Genomic DNA, 20,633 nt, shown 5'->3' with positions numbered 1-20,633 from the left:
GATAGGCAAACGTTGGCTAATGCGGCCATTTCAGGACTAGGCTAGAAAGGAGGGGTGGGGCCGAATGGCTTCGTGCTTTACTGGTCAACTGCAGTGACAACATCACCCCCTTCTCCTTGTGCAGAGGAGCCCATTAAATGCACGCTAGTCTGCCAACCTCGGGGGGGATCGTCACCCCTCACCGAGCTCCTTCATCGGTACCGATCACCCCTCGGTACGATTGGGCGATCCTGATTCCCCCCTCGAGGTCACGGCTTTTGGGCGCTGCCACCTGGTGGAGAGCTGAAACGGGGGGGGAGCATGAATAAAGAAATTGCCCCTCCCTCCCGCCCCCCGAGACAATCCGTGATGCTGATTGATCCGATAGACACCCCCGCAGGGGATTGGGAAGAAAAAGGTGATGTCAAGTGACGCGATCGACTGAGGAAACTGGTGGAAGTAAGGATGTCTTGAACGTCATGCCACTGCGTGTCGCGTGGGGGAGAAATGGCCGGCTGCTCGCGTGTGGTCACGAATTCGGACCTAAACACATGTCTCTCCGCCTTCGGAAACTCTCCCCCACACGTGAGAGGGGAGAAAGGGGATTGGCCAGCGGCTCGCGTGAGGTCATCCAACCACCTGTGCGCGTGACCTTCGCCAGATCTTCCCCCACACGTGATTGAGGGAGAACGAGGGTATTGGCTCGCGGCCCTCGGACCTAACGGCTTAACCACGTGACGCCCATCTCCGACCACCGCCCTCTCCACGTGGTTGCCGGAGAAGAGGCGTGGCGTTTCCCCCTCTGCCCCACGTGACTGCTGGAGTGTACCACACGGAATGCGGCGACCGGGGCGGAGGTGGGGTGTTTGCCGCTGCGTCCTCCTCAATAGCGGGGGAAAATCAAGAGACCTTGCGCTGTGATCTGACTGAAGAGTAAAAAATACAGTTGAAGTTCCGAGAACGCGTCCGAACGACTCCGGGAGGGAGAAAAGGGGTGATGGCGGAGACCTGATTTCCCCCCCCCCCCCGAAGTTCCGCGGCCCGCAGCCCCCTCTTTTCCCCGCCTCGTCCGCTCCGTCCCGCCGTCAGTCGGGAGGCGGCAGCAGGAGGACGAGGATGGCGTCGAACGGTAAGCGGATTGAACCCCGTATTTAAGGCGGCTGGAAGCAACCAACAGCGCTCCTCACCACCCACCCATCTCCATCACCCGGCCTCCATTTTATCTCTCCCGCCATTTTCTTTCCTTGTATTAAAAAAAACCGCGATTTAATATATTCCCTGCCCGATCGCGGCGGGAAAGTTTGAGCCCCGCCTCGTCTTGAATTCGGGCGGTGGATGGGGTCTCCTTGGTGTAGACATTGTGGTAAAACCCGGCCGGTCGCCGCCGCCATTTTGGCCACTCCGACCGTTTATAAAATGGCGGCGCCACGGGGGATGGGGGGGATTAAAAGGAAGGAGGGAGAAGAGGAAAAGGGACGGGGCTGGGGTAGTGGATGACGGTGGAAGGACCTAGGCGGCGAAATGGATGGTGCGGCGTTTTGATTTTCCCCCCTCACCCCGTTCATCGGGGGGGGGTCGTCGGGCTGCGGCTCGGTGCTGTCCTGGTGGCAGTGGACGGGCCCAGGAGGAGGATGGCGTCGGATGGGGTGTTGTGGGGCTGGGAGACGTTGCTGATTGGGCCTGAGCGGCGGCGGCCACATCCGGGCATCGTTCTTTCCCGACCGCCTGTTGCGGCCTTCGGCCGTGCGCGGTGACGTCAGTGCGTAGCCGGGGTGGGGCCTGGGCCGAATGAGGGGGAGCAGGGAGAGGAGAGAGGGGAGCAGTGAGCGGGAGGAAAGAATGGGGGACAGTGAGGAGGAGGGGAAGGGAGAGGTGAGGAAGGGGAGGCTGACGGAGGGGAGTGAGGGGAAAGGTAGAGGGGTGGAGTGAGCGGGAGGAAGGAATGAGGGTGGATAGTGAGGGAGGAGGAAAGGGGCAGGGAGAGGACAGAAGCAGACGGGAGGAAGAGTAAAGGGAGGAAAGTGGTGAAGAGCACTGAGGTGGAGGAGGAGGCATGAAAAGGGTGAGTAAGGAATGAGGGGAAGGAAGGGGGCAGATGGGAAGGAGAAAAAATGAAGCACATCGGGAATAAGGGGAGGATGGAGTGAGAAGGAAGAGTGAAAGGAGGAAGGGCACAGGGAATGAGGGATGGAGTGAGAGGAGGAATTGGGGAGAAGGAGTGAATGGGGTTGGGGGCCAGGGAGGGAGGTGCAGCCCTAAATTCCATAGATTTGCCATCCTCTGGGTAAAAAAAATAACCCCCTTAGAATCAGAATATATTGTCATGAGCAGGTTGCAAAATTTGTGGTTTTGCAGCAGTGCCACACTACAAACTAAAACCACTTTTCAGCAATAAATAAAATTGTGCATGAAAAGTCAAAAGTAGGCAGGGGTTCCCAACCTTTTTGTTCCTTTGTACCCCTTGGGCATTTTTATAGGTTCCCATGTACCCCTAAAAATTAAGGATTAAAAAAAACATGACATTGTAATTTGACTGCAGATTACAACACGATGTATTGTACGGTAGTGGTAATTCTCTCAGACCCAATGTACCCCCTGAAAAGTGCAAATGTACCACTGGGGGTACATGTACCCCAGGTTGGGAACCCCTGGACTAAGGGGATATTTTTACATTTAAATTTTGATACTCTGCAAGACAGCAGACCATTTTGGCCCACATGTCTGCTGCCCAATTTACACCCACAGTACATTTGGAACGTTTTTGTATTTTGAAGCTATGCCCTCTTCTCCCAGACATCCCACGGCATAGGGAAAAATCCTCTCCACATCCACTCTCAGTATTTGATAGGCTTCAATGAGCCCAATTCTTCCAAAATCCAGGGAGAACAGTTGCCAGGGCTATTCAGCGCTCCTCATGATAACCCTGTCATTCTGATGATCATTCTTTGGAACCTCTCCAATGCCAACACATCCTTCCTTAGATATGGAGCCCAAAACTACTCTCAATGCTGAAGTAGATAAGTTCTTGATTGGGGAGGGAATTGATGATTACTGAGAGAAGGATGAAAGGTATATCTAATTATGATGGACATTGCCTTTCAAAACCTCTGTTATATTCCTGCATTTATATGCTGCCTGTCTCTAAATGAATTCTGTTGATTCATTTACCTTCCTTACCATTATCTGTATCTGCAGGTTAACCTTCAGGGTATTTTGCATGAGGGATCTCAAGTCACTGTGACCTCTGATTTCCAAACGTTGCCCTCTTAAGAATACTTCATTGCACCCATTCTCAAGTTCTGGTTTATTCTATACTCATGTCCTAGTGGCTGCTTGTGTCATGTGAGGCAAAAAGAACTAGGCTTTTACTTTAAATGTGTTGTGGCATGCACGCGCACCTTGGGGTGAGAATGACTGCTCCACAGTGTGCCAAAATGCACGATCATAGATTTCTCTACACTGCCATTTTCTTGCCCTTCTAACCTGTCTAAAGCCCTCTACAAACTCCGTGCTTCCTCAACTCTATCTGCCCCTCCTCCGTTGTTTGTGTTGTCTGCACACGTGGACTCAATGCTGTCAATTCCATCCAAATCAACTGACATGAAATGGAACAGTCTCAACACCGAGCCCTGTAGAAGACCCCTGGTCACCACCAGTCAACTGTGCTAGTATCTCTCCAATCATACCATGGGCTCTTGTCTTGCTGAGCCATCTGGTGTAGCACCTTTTCAATGTTCTTCTGTAAGTCGAAATAAATTACACCTGCTGGTTTGCTATGTCCTTCCTGTTACCTCCTCAAAGAAACGTGTCCTGAAGTCTTGTCCTTGATAATAGATAGCAACATCTTGCAAACCACAAATGGATGATTAGTCCGCTTTTGCCTCCCTCCCTTAAATAGTGGTGTGACACTTGCACCTTTCCAATCCTTTGGAACTACTCAAGAATCCTGTGATTCTTGAAAGGTCACCCACAAAGCCTCCAAAATCTCCTTGGTTACCTCTTTTAGAACCTTGTGCTGTCATCCATCTGGAAAAGATGATTTATCCACCTTCACTCTCCTCAGTCCATTTCAGTCGTGGCCTCAGCTCCAGTTCCTCTCCTGCCCAGAGATCACAAGATCCAGGAGCAGAAGGAAGCCCACCGAGCTGATCCATCCTCCCACTTCCCAGCCTTCTCCCCCGTAACCCTTAATGCCCTGAATCATCAAATACCTATCAATCTTTGCCTTAAATGCGCCCAACAATCTCGCATCCATGGCCACCTGTGGCAACAAGTTCCACTGACTCTTGTCATCCTTTTATCCTGAAGTTGTGCCCTCATGTTTGATAGTCCCTTAACATGGGAAACATCCTTGTCACATCTACTCTGTCCAGGCCTTTCAGCAGTCAAAAGATCTCTGAGGTCCCTCCTCATCCACGAGTACAGTCCAAGAGCCGACAATCGTTCATCGTGTGGTAACCCTTCCATTCCTAGTATCATTCTAGTAAATCTGAAATCTCTCCAATGCCAGGACCTCTTCTCAAATAATGTACTCCAAAGTGAGGTCTCACCAGTGCCCTAGAGAGTTTCAACGTTACATCCCCTGCTATCTAGAAATGAATGCCAACCTTGGAACCTTTTGGGTATCCTGCACGAGGACTCCCAAGTCCTTTTGTACCTCTGAAGAATGTTCTCCCTGTTTAAGTAATATTCTGTATATCTCTTCGTTCTGCCAAAGTGCATGACATTGTATTTAATCTGCCCATTCTGATTGATCGACCCAAGTCTCTGCAGCCTTTCCATATCCTCAGCACCACCTGCCCTACCACTGATTCAGGTGTCATCTGCTTATCGTTATCATGGCCTCCCTCCCAAGGGTCCCTTTACCTTAGGCTCTCTAATTCCCTCTGGTTCATGACACAGCACCCGATCCACACACTCTCTCTGAGACCCCATTCCAACCGGACTTTCCCAGTCTACTTTCATGTTACAATCTTAATGCTTTCCTCTGACATGGCTCATCTATTTCCAGTTGTAGAAGGTGAACCTTTGCACTTAGCGAGATCCCATGAAAGTCTTCGGGGCCCATATTCCACTGAACTGGTTGTCGACAACCAAGAAGGTGCAGAAATGATTTGACAGGAATGTTAGTCTCTGGAAACACTCTATCCCCAGCACCTACCACTTGAAAGAAACCTGCCAGTATTAGGTTCAAGTTTATCATCTTGACTCCATATTCACCCAGTGTTTCTCTGGACCCTGGTGCACACACATTCCCCATGCACAGCCCATTGTGATCACACACACACACACATTTCCTCAGTTACAGGGCACTGTTCATCAATCTCACAGGCTGCGGGAAGAAACTTCCCCGGCCTGGCTGTCGTAATTTTGATGGGTCAAAGATCCTGTGTACTGGATAGAAAGGACCCTCAACCATTCTTTGAGCCTCATTTAACTGACAATCCTGGTAACCGTCGTCACGGGGGGGGGGGGGTGTGGGGGGCAGTGATAGGGGTGGTTGTGATGATCCTCTGTGGTGACTTGGCAGCTCCTGTACCACAGCCAGACATTTGTTGGCTCCATCATGGTTTTAACCGTCATCTGGTTTCCCTGTTGCCACAGAGAAAGGAACTCATTTGTCCCACCCCTGTACCCTTCCCAAACCTCCCTGTCCTGCCTCGTGAAAGCTTTGTCCAGCTGTAAATTCTGAATCCTCTGTTTTCTCTCTCTCACCCCCTCCGCTCCTGCCTTCTAGACCTTGGAAACTTCGGACAACCGTCTACCCAGAGGTAAGTGTGCCTTCCATCTCTTTTGTAAATACAAATGTACTGCGCATCCTCACTTTAACGGTCTTGATACGTTCTTGAAAAGTGCTGCTGTTAGTGAAACGGTGTTAAACAAAACCAATTTTATTGTAAACTCAATTATTAAAAACAGAGTGTTAAGTTCCTATGGTTTATTTCTCCTCTCAAAAAATTACCAAACTTCAAAATAGTGAGCCAAACCACTTCTAATATTAAACATTGAAATAAATGTGCTGTTATTTTGTGGGAAGGGTAAAGTTCGGTGGGTTCAAAGATTAGCGGGTATGGACACAGGCTGAATGCAGAAATAATCTTTATTGAAACATGTCCTGGGATCACAGCAGGGATAACACACAAGTATTCTCAATCGTACACAGTACAACCCAGTCACATCGGGCTTAACACGACCAATGCCAGAAACTATTCTAATACACGCACAGTACAAACCAATCACATCAATCCACTCTCCCACCAGATTCCAGGCGGAGAGGTCACATGACCCTCACCACGACCATCCTATAGACATAGAAGAAGTATTTAATCAGAACTAACTGATTTTGGTGAATAAGTGAGTGATGTGTGTTGTCGTGGTTGTGGAGTGTCTGGGGAGGGAGGGGGGTGACAGATGCTGCAGTGATCATCCTCATTGAAGGTGAGGTTGGGCAAGTGGCAAGAAATTCCAACTTTGCTTCAATCTTAGTGGCGTTCAATGCCGACCAAGAGTCTTTCCAATATCCACAGCCTGCTGTCCAATATCAAGCCTCCTTAACACTTCTAATTTTGTTTGTAATGTAACATCTTTTCTGTGCGTTTTGTGATCACAGTTCACATTTGGCGCTCATTGCAACAGGGAAAAAAATTAAAGAATAAATGTTTGAATACCAAAAATTGTACGAGGGAGCTCCTGCCAGCAATAACAAAGTTGGACGTGATGTTTTACCTTATTATTCTGCCACACACCTTCCTCACTGCCATTGGGGGCCCCAAACAGTGCTTTCAAGTGAAATAACACCTCACTTGTGTATCCACGGGAGTGATGTACTCCCTTTGTGACCTCCTGTACAAGTTACACAAAATTGCTTTTGCCTGTTGTGAGGCAGACAGTTTTGCCTTCGGCAGGGATTGCCTGAAGTGCCCTTACGGTCAGAAAGAGAGTCCCTCCCAGAGTCACTGAGTGTCCGTAGATTCGCCTCCAGCGGACCTGCAGCCGCACAGAGTCCAGCCCAACCATTGGTGACCCGAGCTCCAAGTCCGAATCGCCAACATGGTCAGGAACCCCTAGCACTTTCTGCACCCCCTTGCATCCCGGTTCCGATATCTGGTCCCCCTTCAGCCATCGGAGAGACTGGGCAATTGCTTCACTGAGCACCTTCGCTCTGTCCGCATCAGTGATAGGGATCTCACAGTGGCTGACCATTTCAATCCCGTGCCCCATTCCCACGCTGCCATGTTTGTCCACGGCCTCGTGTACTCTCCCACTGAGACCACCTGTAAATTGTAGGAGTCACACTTAATTTTCTGTCTGGCACATCCAAGCCAGGTGGCATTAACATCAATTTCTCTGGTTTCTGCTAGCCCACTCCCTGTTCTCCCTCCATCCCCCATCCCTCTCTTCTTTCTTCCAGCTCTCCACCCCCTTCTCCATTCACTGAGCCACTCCCCTTCTGCTTGCTGCTATGATCTCCCTCCTTCTCCACCTATTACCTCCTACCTTTGGGACTGCTCAAGCCTGAAACATTGGTTATGTATCTTCATCTTTACTACATAAAGTACCTGTATGATCTGCTGAGTTTCTCCACCTTGGTGTTTTGACTTTTTTCTCATGAATGTTATAACGAAACAATGTTATTCAAGGACTTACAGCATAGTGACAGGCCCTTCTGGCTCACGAGACCATGCCGCCCAAATACACTGATTAACCTACAACCTCCCTATGTTTTGGACGGTGGGAGGGAACTAGAGCACCCAGAGGAAATCCACACAGACACAGGGAGAAGGTACCTGGATTCAAACCTGGGTCACTGGCGCTGTGATAGGGCTATGCTAACCATTGTGCCTGAAATCCCATTGCCTCGCTACATTGCACGTTGTAACCAGCTGTTTTCCTTCCAGTTACGGGGGCTACAACACCCAGCCTGGGCAAGGGGGCTACACCCAGCCCCCCCCACAGGGTTACAGCCACCAGGGTTACAGCGGCTACAGCCAGTCTGCCGATACCTCTTCCTACAGCCAGAGCGGAGGCTACGGTTCCTCCTACAACCAGGCACAGACAGGTAACCTTCGGTTGATGATCCTCTGCAGCGTTGGTGGCGCCGTACGGGATCCTCTGTGTGTTCACCCTGGTTATGGTCTCCCGGCTCCTTCAGGGTTGGGGATCCATCCACTGAAGACACTAAATAAGGCAGCCCCTGTCATAGGGACTCTCGTCACACCCTCTCCTGGCTCCTTCAGTGGCTGACCCATCTACTTGAGGCAGCCCCCATCATAAAGGATCCCAGTTAGATCCCCTCTCCCGGCTCCTTTCAGATCCCTGGGCCTCTGATTTCAAACCCGCTCTGGGGCCCCCCAACAAGATCTGCCTGCACCATTGCATGGAAGGCTCACTGACACCTTTGAAATGTCTTAAGGGGATTCGCCCTTTGCTCAGCCATTACAGGGGCTCCATGGGAAGATACACGGGCAGTGTGTCACAGCCTGGTTTGAGAAGTCCAGGGCCCTGGAACGTTGGAGGATGCAAACATAGGCAATGACCTGCCGTCCACTGCAGACATCTACATGAGACGCTGCCTCAAAGAGGCAGCCAAAGTCCTGAAGGACCCAACCCCTAGTCACAACCTCTTCTCACTGCTCCCTTCAGGGATGCGAGGTCTCTCAGATCAAACTATAGAAATTTCCAACTATGTGAATGATTTATAGAACATTACAGCATTGTACAGGATCTTGTGCTGACCCATATATCATCAACATTCAGGTGGTTTGGCTTGGGCGATCATGTCTCTCTATCTGTCACAATATGACCCTCCGAATTGTAGTTGTTGCCTCCCTCATTCTCCTTTGGTGAAGGCTCCATCTTTGAGCTGAGACCGTAGTCAATGTTGAGTTCATGATTATACAAGGGTAACCCTGGCCATTGATCAGCAGATTCATCTGCCCAGGATTTTTAGTTTTATAACTATAAATTCCAATTTGTAGAATCTGCTTGTAAAACCATCTGCAATCCATGGCTTCACGTGACCCTTATTGGGAGGCTAAACAGGTACTACACCTTGCCCCGAAGGTGACCTGCAGGCTGTCAGACGAAAGGAGCGCCTTACACCTCCTTTTGCTGAGCTATTGCACCGCCCATATATAATTGCAAAAAAAAACACTCCATACCCCGTAACCCTCTCTTTATCTTTCATCCGTGTACCTGTCTAAGAGTCTTGTACATGCCCCTAATGTTCCAGCCTCCACCACCACCCCTGGCAAAGTTTTGCAGGCCCCCACAACTCTGTTTAAAAACAACTTAACCCTGTCGTCTCCCCTAAACTTCCAAGATACCTTTATGGTCACATAACAAAGAACTAGCTTTTGTCTGCGGTCAGGCAGACAGATGGCCATCAACAGAAATTGCCTGAAGGGGAACAGTCGGGGAAAGATAAACAGAAGAAAGTCCCTAAGGGTCCACAGATCCTACCTTCATTGCTGCCGCAGTCACCCCATCAGTGTGGAGTCCAATCCAAACCATCAGCAGCCTGAGCTTGATATCCAAACATTGCTTTGTACAGATGTCTTCTGGTGTTTGCTACTCCCGCCCTGGGAAAAAGATGCTGGTTGTCCACCCTAATGCCTCTCATAATCTTGTAGACCTCAAGAGTCCCCTCTCATCCTTTGCTCAAAGAAAAAAAGACCCAGCTCTGCAAACCTTGCCTCATAAGCCTTATTCTCCAATCCCGGTAATGACTTGGTGAATCTCCTCTGTGCCTTCTCCAGAGCTTCTATATCCTTCCTTTAATGAGGTGACCAATAATCCAAGTGTGGTCTCACCAGAGTTGTATGGAGCTGCAATATGACCCCCTTGACTGAATACAATCCCCGCCCAATGAAGCCCAGTGTCCGAAATACACCTACATCTTCGGATGGTGGGTCGAAACACAATAAAATAGGGAGAATTTATAGGCAGTGTTAAGTTTGAACCTGGTCACTGGTTCTGTATGAACACTATACTTTGCTGACCTTGCTGTCATGTCACCTCGAACCAGATTGTTTTAGCCCCCCCTGGCTTCGGTGGGTAGGGAAAAGGCAGTAAGTGTCACACTCCCCCCGCCCCTCGGTTCCCCCTTCAGCCTCCTGCGCTCCAGGGAGGAATGCCCTGTCATGACTAGTCTCAGAGAATGTCCGCACTTCACCCTCTCGTCCACCCTCCGGCGACCACAGCTGTATGCGGTGCCCACCTGCTGCCTCCTCTTGTTACACAGGGTACGGGAGCCAGCCAGCCTCTCAGGGCTACAGCCACTCTGGCCAGGGTGCCTACAGCTCCTCAGGGTACGGCAGTGCTCAGACACCCCAGAGCTCGTACGGGCAACAGTCCTCGTACCCCAGCTACGGGCAGCAGACGTCCTCAGCCACCTCAGGCAGCAGGTGAGGCTCTGGGAGGTGACATGGTCCCTGGAGGATGGAATGGTGTGTCTGAGGGAGTGGGTAAAGACGGTGTATGGGGGTGGAGGCATGTGTCAGAAGAAGGGGCCAGTGTTTGATGGAGAGGATGTATCTGACAGGGATGATGTGTCAGATGGATGGATGAAAGGTGTGTCTGAGGGAAGGGGATGAAGATGACTGAGGAGATGGTGTTTCAGAGAGGGGGGGGTATGTGTCTGAGGTAGGAGGGGGACACGGAGTGTCTGCAGGAGGAATAGACAGTATCTGACAGGTGGAGGGGACAGAGTGTTGGATGGAGGGGGGAAGGGATGGTGTGTGAGGGAGGGAGAGGGGATGGAGACAGTGTATCAGGGAAGGGGTGAAGACGGTGTGTCGGAGGGAGAAGGGGACAGTCTGAGGGAGGGGGGAAGACTGTAAGGGAGAAGTGGACAGTTTGAGGGAGGGGTTAAGACAGTGTGCCAGAGGTAGGGGGAGGTGTGTGTTAATGAGGACAGAGGGAGAAGGGGATGAAGACAGTGTGTGTGCGAGGGAGAAGTGAACAGTGAGGGAGGGGGCAGAGAGGATGTGTCTGCAGGAGCAGGAAGAGGGGCTGTATTATCTGAGGAATGGAGGGGTCAGTGTATCTAACACGGGGAGGGGATGGTGTGTCGGTTGGAGGGGAAGGGAATAGTGTGTGTGATGGGTGGAGGGGATGGTGTGCCTGATGGAGGGGGGAGGGTGGCGTATGACACGGGGAGGGGTTGGTGTGACTGACCCTCTCCCCGGTCCCAGGAGACAGAGGGGGAACAGTTCCCAACAAACCCATTCACTCCCTTAACTGCCTGTTTCTTCTTGGCTGACAGCTACGGTGGAACCAATTCCCAGACCACCAGCTATGGTCACCCCCAGCAGGGTGGTGGCTACGGCCAGCAGCAGGGCTCCTACGGCCAGCAGCAGGGCTCCTACGGCCAGCAGCAGGGTTCCTACGGCCAGCAGCAGGGCTCCTACGGCCAGCAGCAGGGCTCCTATAACCAACCGCAGAGCTCCTATGGACAGCAGGGCGGCGGCTACGGCCAACAGGGGCAGTACGGTGGCAGTGGAGGTGGAGGATCTGGAGGAGGTGAGCACGGGATCTATGTGCACAAGGAGTCTTGCTCCGTGTGTTTTGGAGGACTGGATAGGCTGTCCAACACTCCCTTCAGTAATGCTGTGATCTTCACTGTCTCTGAAGGTGGATACAACCAAGACTCCAGCTCTGGAGGTGGTTACGGTAGCCAAGAGCCGGGCGGCTACGGCGGGGGCCAGCAGGACGGGAGGGGGCGAGGACGGGGCGGTTATGGACGTGGAGGAGGTGGCGGCGGAGGAGGCTTCGAGCGAGGAGGAGGAGGTGGGCGCGGGAGCCGAGGAGGACGAGGTGGAGGCATGAGGTAAGGGTCCAGCTCGCTTCCCCATCTCCGGCTGCTCTTCGTCACCGTGTGTAGGCAGCAAGGTCAGGGTAGTGGGAATCCTGTGGTTGGCCTGAGGGAGCTGGGGTCCTGTGGATGGTGTCTGATGCAGCTAGGATCCCATGGGTAGTGTCAGATGGGTCCCATGGTGGGTGGGGGAGCTGGGATCCCTTGGATAATGTCAAGTCGGGATGTCTGAGGTAGCTATAGCCACATGGAGGGGAGCAGTCCCATATGTAGTGTTGGGGGGGGGAGGATGGAGCTAAGGACCCATGGTTAGTGTTAGGAGGGGTGAGCTAAGTCCCATTGGGAGGATCGTGGGGTGGGGTGACCTGTGGTCCCATTGGGGATGGGGTGGGATCCTGTGTTCGGTGGGGTTCCTGTGGTCGGGGAGAGAGCTTGGGTCTCGGGGGTAGTGTCCAGGTGTGGCCGTGGGGGGAGGGTGTTGGAGTTGATCACATGGACTGACAGGGTTGGGGGGGGGTACCTCTCATTCTGCTGTGTGAACCAAACGCTTCCGCCAGTCATCCCGCGGCGGGGTCTCCGATGTGGAGCCCCTTCCCCTTGCCGTGGTCAGGATCTGAACAATGGTCCAATCTCCTGTGTGTGCACTAACCTTCGCAGTGCAGAGAGAGCAGTGTGTTTATCTCAAATCAACTGAAGGTGGTGTCGCTGGTGCTTTCTTTATACGTGTGTGTGTGTATATATAATTATATATATATGTGTCTGTCTAAAATACGATGGTTGGGCTGGGATTTTGGGGAGGGCAGGGTGGGGGAGGAAGGGGAGGGCTGGGAATTGGCTCCCATCCCACAGCTCCGCGCAGCCAGCGCGTGTGTGCATGTGCGTCATAGCAGCCCTCCCCCCACCCCCGTCCTGTTAAAGGTCAGCTCTGGGCATGTGCGACCTGCTGCTCCCTGCACCCACAGCACTTGCCTGCCATCTGGTGCTGTGTGGGCGGCTGGTGAGTATTCCCGGGCTGCCAGGTACAATTTATAAAGGTGTGTATTTCTTTGAGATGAAACACTTTGAAATGACTTGTCTGCTGTTATGATGTTAACAAATTCTGCAATTTTGTGCCACAGGTTTCAAAGTGAAATGAACTTGTATCACTTCTACACCCCCTCCACACTAGTTTACATAACCAAGTCCTTTTGTTTTGGTTCTGCTGGTTTTTTTCTTCTTAAATATATTTAGTCAGAGAGAGCTGCATGTTGTACACACTCCCCACCCCCCCCCCCAAAAAATAAGTTTGTTACATAGCCTGTTCAGCCGTTTAATGGTTAACGGATCGATGTCTTGTAAGCAACATTTTTTTAAAAAAAAGCTCTGCCTAGCAAACTGTGTGTGTTAAGTCATGGGCCAGGAGGTGCCTCCACCACAAAGTCGCATCTCTTGCCTACGAAATGGGTCCTGCATTTATCTTTTTTTTTGTACATTTTTCTCCACGAGAAAGCAAAACTGTGTGGTGAGGTGTTAATGGTTTAAAAAAAATTGGCTCAGCGTAGGTTGTGAATGTTTCTATACGAAGTTTGGTACCAGGGTGTACACGGTGCAATTTTGGGCACTTTAAAGCTTTTCTGGTAAATGTGGAGGAAATTCCAGTATAAACTACAAAGAGTTGGTTTGCAATACCAGTGTTGTTTTAAAACAAAAAGGTCTGGTTTTTTTAAAAAAGGTGTATTACATATATATCTATATCTGTATATCATAGGCTTAAATTCACACACATTCTCACTCACACACACACACACACACACGTGGAAAAGCTTCAAATTCTTCAAATTTGTCTTCTCAGCGGTGGTGAACGAGGAACATTCAATAAATTTGGTGGTAAGTGAAGAGTTAAAACAAAAAAAGCCAGAGAAACTGAAAAAAAAAGTTGAAAGCGTTCATTGTGTTTTAATAGTATGTGATGTCCATGCAACCCGCTGTTGAAGGCTTCAGTGGGAGAGGGAGGGGGGAGGAAGGGACGGGGAGAGGATGGGGTTGTGTACTGCTACAGATTGGGAGAGGGAGTTATCTCAGTGTGTCTCCTGTGAACAGAGTTCATTCTTGAAACCTGCCTCCCCCGCCCACAAAATAAAATAACTGGGAGGTGAGGAATGGGTTAATGAGTAAATAATGATCTCTGGTGATGAATGGGTTAATGAGTAAATAATGACCTCTGGTGAGGAATGGGTTAATGAGTAATGACCTCTGGTGAGGATTGGGTTAATGAGTAAATTATAACTGTTTGGTGAGGAATGGGTTAATGAGTAAATTACAACCTCTGGTGAGGAATGGGTTACTGGTATGCATGAAAATGAACACTGGTGAAAACAAACAAAGCTAAGATATAGTGGTGGTGTGAGTTGGTTTAAAAACACTGCCATGTCTGGTATTTCCTACTTCTATAATACGGATATTTTATGGTCGTTTGGGTCTGAAAACTGTGTTCCACGAAGGGGGCATGCAGGTGACAACACTGATATCTGAATGTTTTGATGCACTCATTACTCTCGAATCCTTGTGGTTAATTTAGGAGAAAGATCTGGTCTATATGTATATTTCTTGCGCTCTTTCCCTCTTTTCCCACCTCTTTGTCCTCCCTGCCTCTCTCTGCCACCCCCCCCCCCCTTTCCTCTTCCCTGCCTCTTTTTCTCATCCTCCTCACTTCTCTGCCTTCCCCATCTTCTCCCCTCCTAACCCTTATCTTCTCCACTCCTCCAACCCTCTCATCCTCCCCACCACCCTCTCTCATCGTCCCCACCTGTCTTTGCCACCCCTTCTCTCCTTTGCTGGATCTTCTCCCCCTCAGCCCCACCCTCCCCTCTGTTCTTTTTCCTCCCCATTCTTCCTGTCCCTCCCCACCTTACTCCTTTCTCGTTCTCCTTTCCCTCATCTCTTTACCCCATCACTCTTCCCTCCCCCTATCTACTGCCTCACACACACCCCCATCCCCGTCAATACATGCATGTGTGTACACGGACTCCCCCCGTGTCTGCTTGGGACGAGTGATGTACCAATGTTGGGCATGTGCGGTGCGGCCTGCGCTCCTGCTCAGGAAGTGGTTCCCAGTCGCCCCCGTGCTTCTGCCGTCAACCGCTAGGTGCCCACCTTACCCCACCCACCGAAACACTGATCCATGTCCTGCCACCAGCCTTGCTCAGTACCTCTTAACGCCTGTCCCCAAAGGTTGTGCCAGTGCACGTGGTCTCAGCTTGAGCGTCAACAGGATGTACATGGTGTGGCTGTGGTTGGCAGAGGCCAGAAGCTCATCTCTGTGCCCTAGGCAGGGTGAGCAGAGTCCAACCCGTGGCCGGTTACCAACCCGTGGCCGGTTACCAACCCGTGGCCGGTTACCTACCGATCAAGGAGTGAAGGCCGTGAATACTCGGCAAAAGAGAACAGTGTCTTCTGAACGGAAAGAACCTCTGATTAAGGCAAAAGTATTTGCACACAACACCCCCAGCCCGGTGAAAGGCAGAGTTCGATGAGGCAGGTCTGGTGTTGGCTGGCGAGGAGATACAGAGGTACACACACGCACACAGGAGTTTGGTTGTACACGCTCTCTTGTCCCAGGAAGCACATGCGCCAACATTGGACCTCGGCACCTAGTATGGCGCCTCTGCCCTGCCCAGCGTGGGGGAGGTGGGGGTGGCACAGGGAGGAGACGGGGTTTCTTGGGCCAGGCGTTAAATCTCTCCCTCTTCTTTCCTTTTGTTTTTCCAACCAAAGGTCCTCGGGAGCAAGGGCCAGGAGCCTCAAACTCAGGTAGGAGAGTCCCTCCACTGCTCTCTGTGGGGAGAGGGAAGAGGGGGACAGGCTGCGCGGGATGTGGCATGAGGTGTTGGTTGAGGCAGGGAGATGGGTGACTGGTGGGGTGAAACAAGATTGTCAGCCCACCTCCCGCACAGACTAGATGGCTCACCCTCTCCCCACTCTTGCAGGATCAGACCAGGACAACTCTGACAACAACACCATCTTTGTCCAGGGGCTGGGCGAGAATGTGACTGTCGACACCGTTGCTGAATACTTCAAGCAGATCGGAGTGATCAAGGTGAGATCTGGGGGGTAGTTGCCACTCCCCTGTCCACCCCTCCATTGCTGTCCCCACCATTCCTGGTTCTCAAGACTAAATTGCGGTGGGATGTAGGGGTGTTTATGGTGCGCTATCCAGTGTTGCACTATGTTCTAATCTCCCTGCAGATGAACAAGCGGACAGGGCAGCCGATGATCAACCTGTACACGGACCGCGAGACTGGGAAGCTGAAGGGGGAGGCCACTGTTTCCTTCGACGACCCCCCCTCTGCCAAGGCTGCTATCGACTGGTTCGACGGTGAGCTGGGTGGCGGTCCCCAGTTCAGGCGCTGACCTGGAGGGTGTCTGGGAGATAGGGGTCCAACTTGCAGTGGGGGGAGGGGCTTGGGCTCATGGATATGTTTGGGGTCTGACGGGGTTGTGTCTGGGGGAACAGGGTATGACCCAGGGGACGTCTGGGGGATTGGAACTGGACCACAGGACAAGGTGGGTGGTCCCAGGTCGGGCTGTCTGAGGTTGCTGGGGTCCGCAGCCCGCAGCATTGAAAGGAAGTGGGGGTTCACCTCATTCTCTTCTACTCTCCAGGGAAGGATTTCAATGGTCACCCAATCAAGGTGTCCTTTGCCACTAGGAGGACCGAGTTCAACCGTGGAGGCATGAGGGGTGGAGGGGGTCGAGGTGGAGGTCGCGGAGGTGAGTGTCTGCTTGTCCCCAGGGTGGAGGGGGAGGTGTGTTTGTCATTTGTAACCTCCCTCAGTTCTCTCCGTCCCCCTCTTCCCCCAGTTCTCCGCGTCCCCCTCTTCCCCCCCCAGTTGTCGGCGTCCCCCTCTCCCCTCCCCCAGTTCTCTCTGACACCCCTTCCCCCCCCAGTTCTCTCCGTCCCCCTCTTTCCTCCCTCCCGCCCCACGTTTCTCTGTCCAGTTTCCAAGTTCAGTTTGTCTCCAAGGTTTATATGCCACACTAACTGCATTTGTTTCTTCCCTCTCTCTCTCCACGTCCCCTCCACCCCTCACCCACACATCTGTGTGTCTCTCTCCCTGCCCTGCAGCTCCGATGGGCCGTGGTGGATACGGGGGGGGACCTCGCGGTGGGTTCTCTGGTGGAGGAGGAGGTGGCGGCGGCGGCGGGCAGCAGAGAGCAGGAGACTGGAAGTGCACTAACCCGTGAGTGGAACTGTACGGGGCTCGGGTGGGGTCCAGGAATTCCCCCTATACTGGGAGATGGGTCTGGGAGGAGACCGGGAATCCTCCTGAGGTTCTGGGGACGAGGACTGGGTGGGGTGGACTCCAGGATTGGGACGCAAATGGTTCAGAGGAATGAGGATGAATACAGGACAGGGATGAGTGGGTCCAAAGGGCCTGTCCACACAATAGGGGAGAGTCGGTGAGGGGCAGAGCCACCTGGGGGAAGGGGCCTGGGCACTGAGATTAGACAGACTTGTGGGTGAGCGAGCTGGTTTGATAGCAGCCTCATAGATGTTCTCTTCTCCCCCTCTGCTCCCGGGATCAGAACCTGCGGCAACATCAACTTCTCCTGGAGGAACGAGTGTAACCAATGCAAATCCCCGAAACCAGAAGGAGGAGGGGGGCCTCCTCAAATGGGTGAGTGTCAGCGGGTCGGGGGCTTCACTGTCCCACCCTGGGAATGTGTGATGGGATGGGGAGGGAGAGGGATCTTCACTCTGGGTCCCACCCCAGGAGTGTGTGATCCAGGACTGGGGGAGAGGGGACTTCACTCTTGTTGTTCTTCCCCCCCCCCCCCCCCGCCCGGCATGTGACACTCCAACCCCGGGAATGTGACGGGAGGGGGGAGGTGTGACATGGAGTGGAGGGGAATGTGGTGGGAGAGAGACCAGAGGGTGTGACGGCGGTGAGGAGGGTCTTCACTCTGTATCTCCCCGCACAGGTGGATATGGGGGTGGAGAGCGTGGCAGCCGCAGCAACTTTGACCGCGGAGGATTCCGTGGACGCGGCGGTGACAGAGGGAGTTTCCGGAGCAGAGGGGGTGATCGGGGAGGCTACGGCATGGGATCCGGCAAGATGGACTCCAGGTAAGGCCACGATTGAGGGGTTGAACTCCCAATTTTGTGTTTCCCGGGACCCTAGACTGCATGCTCAGGCGGACCGTGACCCTTCCCATTCGCCCGGGGTTCCCCAAGATGTCAGGGTCAGTTGGCCTTTGTCTTGCTGCAGTTTTAATGCTAGTTTCTCTCTCCCCTTTCCCCTATTCTCACTCCCCCTTTTCCCCCCACTCCCCTGCTCCACCTCTTCTCTCTCACCCATTCCCTCCTCGCCCACCCTCCCCCCTCATCCAGGGGAGACCACAGACAAGACCGAAGAGAGCGACCCTACTAGATTGTGTACATATTCAGTGGGACCATGGGATTTCTACCGCTTGTTTTTTATTTTGTCTCCAGTTTCTGTGTTGACTTGTGCCCGACTGTGACAGTTGTTACGGTGGTGAGAGGAACTTTCGTTTTGTATTCCTTGGATTTTAATTTGTATTTTCACAAATGTTCACATTAAACCTCCGACTGTTTTAATTCCCCTTGTGACTTCTGCTGCAAGGTAACAGTGTTCTGGTCCCTCGCTCTCCTCCTATCCTGGCTCCCTACCCCTCTCCACCTCCTTCCCCCACTCCCTGCCACTTTCTCCCCCCCTCCCCCACATCCGACCACATCCCAATCTCCCTCCTCTTTTCCTATTTTACTCCCAATCCCTAACACCTCCCACCCTTCTGCTCCTTCCTTCCTCCTCTCCTGACTACTACACCCTCCTGTCCTTCCCCTTCCTATCTCCATCCCTCCTACTTCCTTTGCCCTCTCCCAACCACTCCTCCTTCCACTGCTCCCTACCCCTCCTCACTGCAGGGACATGGGTGATTAACCTCCCCACCCTTGCCACACCCAGACGGAACATCTGGCCCACCCAGGCTCTCCAGCTGTGTACGATGGAGATTTGAACCGGGGGGGGGGGGGGGGTGGGGGAGAAGGTGCTGGAAGTAATAACAACCATAGAACAGAAACAGGCCCTTTCAGCCCTTCTGGTCTGTGCCTATTCCTTTTCCCACTGACCCTGCACCCAGTCCATCCCTCTCCATCCGTATACTTGTCCAAAATTTTCTTTAACGTTCAAACTGAGCCTGCATTCACCACTTAAACCTGTTCCACACCCCCACCCTCTCTATATGAAGAAATTCTCCCTAAACTTTGCCTTTCTCCCTTAACCCATGTCCTCTGGTTTGTATCTGACCCACCCTCAATGGAAAAAGCCGACCTACATTTACTCTCTGTCCCCCTCTTGATTTTAAACACCTTGATCAAATCTCCCCTCATTCTTCTATGCACCAGGGAATAAAGTCAACCTGTTGAACCTTTCTTTCCCTGTAACTCAGTTCCTGAAATCTGGGCAACATCCTAGTAAATTTTCACTTTTGCTATCTTATTGAGATCTTTCCTGTAGTTCAGTGACTAAAACTGCACACAATGCCCCAAATCTGGCCTCACCAATGTCTTATACAACTTTACCATAACATCCCAACTCCTGTACTCCTGAAGGCCAATGCGCCAAAACCTCTTTTTACAACCCAATCCACTTGTTTCTGTTTTCCCAGATCCCTCTGTTCTACCTCACTCCTCAGTGCTCGACCGTTTACCGTGGACATCCTTTCTCGGTTTGTCCTTCCAAAATGCAACAACTCATACTTATCTGCATTAAATTCTAGCAGCCATTTATCAGCCTATTTTCCAGCTGGTCCAGATCTCTCTGCAAACTTTGAAAACCTTCCTTACTGTCCACAACGCCTCGAATCTTAGTTTCATCTGCAAACCTGCTAATCCAATTCACCACATTATCATCCATATCATTGATGTAGATGACACACCACTCGTCATGGGCCTGCAGTCTGAGAAGCAACCATCCAACACTACTCTCTGGCTTCGCCCATCCAGCCATTGTCAATCCATTTCACTACTTCACCATGAATACCAGTGTCTGAACTTTCTGACTAACCTCCCATGTGGGACCTAGACAAGATCCACAGCCTTTCCTTCATCAACTTTCCTAGTAACCTGCTCGAACAACTCTGTAAGATTGGTTAAACATGATCTTTCGTGCACAAAGCCACGTTGACTATTCCCAATCAATCCCTGACTATCTAAATACTTACATATCCAATCTCCTAGAACTCCTTTCGCAAATTCTACAGAGCCTCCCTCAAGGTCCGAGGGAATATCTTGTCAGACCCTGGGGATTTATCCATCCTCATTTGCTTTAAAGCAGCAAGCTCTTCCTCCTTTTTAATGTGTAGAGGTTCCATTGCCTCTCTGCTTGTTTTCCTTAACTTCTCACGACTCTGTGCTTGTTTCCTGACTGAAGCAGGCATTGTTGACGCTGGCTCAATATCTGAAAGCCTTCTCCATCATCCGCCCACCATGCCCTGGTCGATACTGACCCTTCTGGTGGGCAAGCTGAATCCAGTCCAGACATAGATTCCAGCCTGCCAGATGACAGCGTTCACTGGTGTCTCCACATAGAATAAATGGAACGAGACAGCAGGGAGGACACAGTGAAACTCCCTCACACCACACCCCCCCCCCCCCGTCCTGTGACACACACCTGAGGTGGGACACAGAGTGAAGCTCCCCCTCCCCCGTCCCGAAACACACACTCCCGGGGTAGGTGGAACAGGGTGAAATAATTGCCATCACTATGATCAGGGAGAAAAATAAACAATTTAAACATGAAAGATTATATCTTGTGTGGTCTGGGTGTTTACTTTTTGG

The 20,633-nt window shown here is 51.8% G+C and overlaps 1 protein-coding gene across 2 annotated transcripts; it reads left to right on the top strand.

The window, feature by feature from the left end:
* The first annotated feature begins 841 nt into the window (after positions 1-841).
* On the top strand, positions 842-18,392 carry fus (FUS RNA binding protein). Of its 2 annotated transcripts, XM_069926928.1 has the most exons (15): positions 842-1,108; positions 5,717-5,750; positions 7,878-8,038; positions 10,223-10,385; positions 11,246-11,502; positions 11,614-11,809; positions 13,626-13,660; positions 15,548-15,583; positions 15,760-15,869; positions 16,019-16,148; positions 16,436-16,543; positions 16,899-17,013; positions 17,360-17,451; positions 17,756-17,900; positions 18,165-18,392. In XM_069926928.1, the coding sequence occupies exons 1-15, from the start codon at positions 1,096-1,098 to the stop codon at positions 18,202-18,204; spliced, it is 1,635 nt and encodes a 544-aa protein (XP_069783029.1). In that variant the 5' UTR covers positions 842-1,095; the 3' UTR covers positions 18,205-18,392. The 2 variants fall into 2 exon arrangements, with proteins under 2 accessions (XP_069783029.1, XP_069783030.1); XM_069926929.1 differs by lacking the exon at positions 16,899-17,013 and having other exon boundaries at positions 845-1,108.
* The last annotated feature ends 2,241 nt before the right edge of the window (positions 18,393-20,633 follow it).

Source organism: Narcine bancroftii, chromosome 3, assembly GCF_036971445.1.
Source record: "Narcine bancroftii isolate sNarBan1 chromosome 3, sNarBan1.hap1, whole genome shotgun sequence".
In the NCBI taxonomy this organism is placed as follows: domain Eukaryota; kingdom Metazoa; phylum Chordata; class Chondrichthyes; order Torpediniformes; family Narcinidae; genus Narcine; species Narcine bancroftii.
Note: the sequence above shows the minus strand (reverse complement) of the source record. Positions and strands in the feature narration are given on the sequence as shown.

Coding starts and splice junctions, on each gene's coding strand:
- fus (XM_069926928.1), top strand. Junction 11,503..11,613: donor AGGTGGAGGATCTGGAGGAG/GTGAGCACGGGA, acceptor CTGTCTCTGAAG/GTGGATACAACCAAGACTCC. Junction 11,810..13,625: donor GGACGAGGTGGAGGCATGAG/GTAAGGGTCCAG, acceptor TTGTCTTCTCAG/CGGTGGTGAACGAGGAACAT.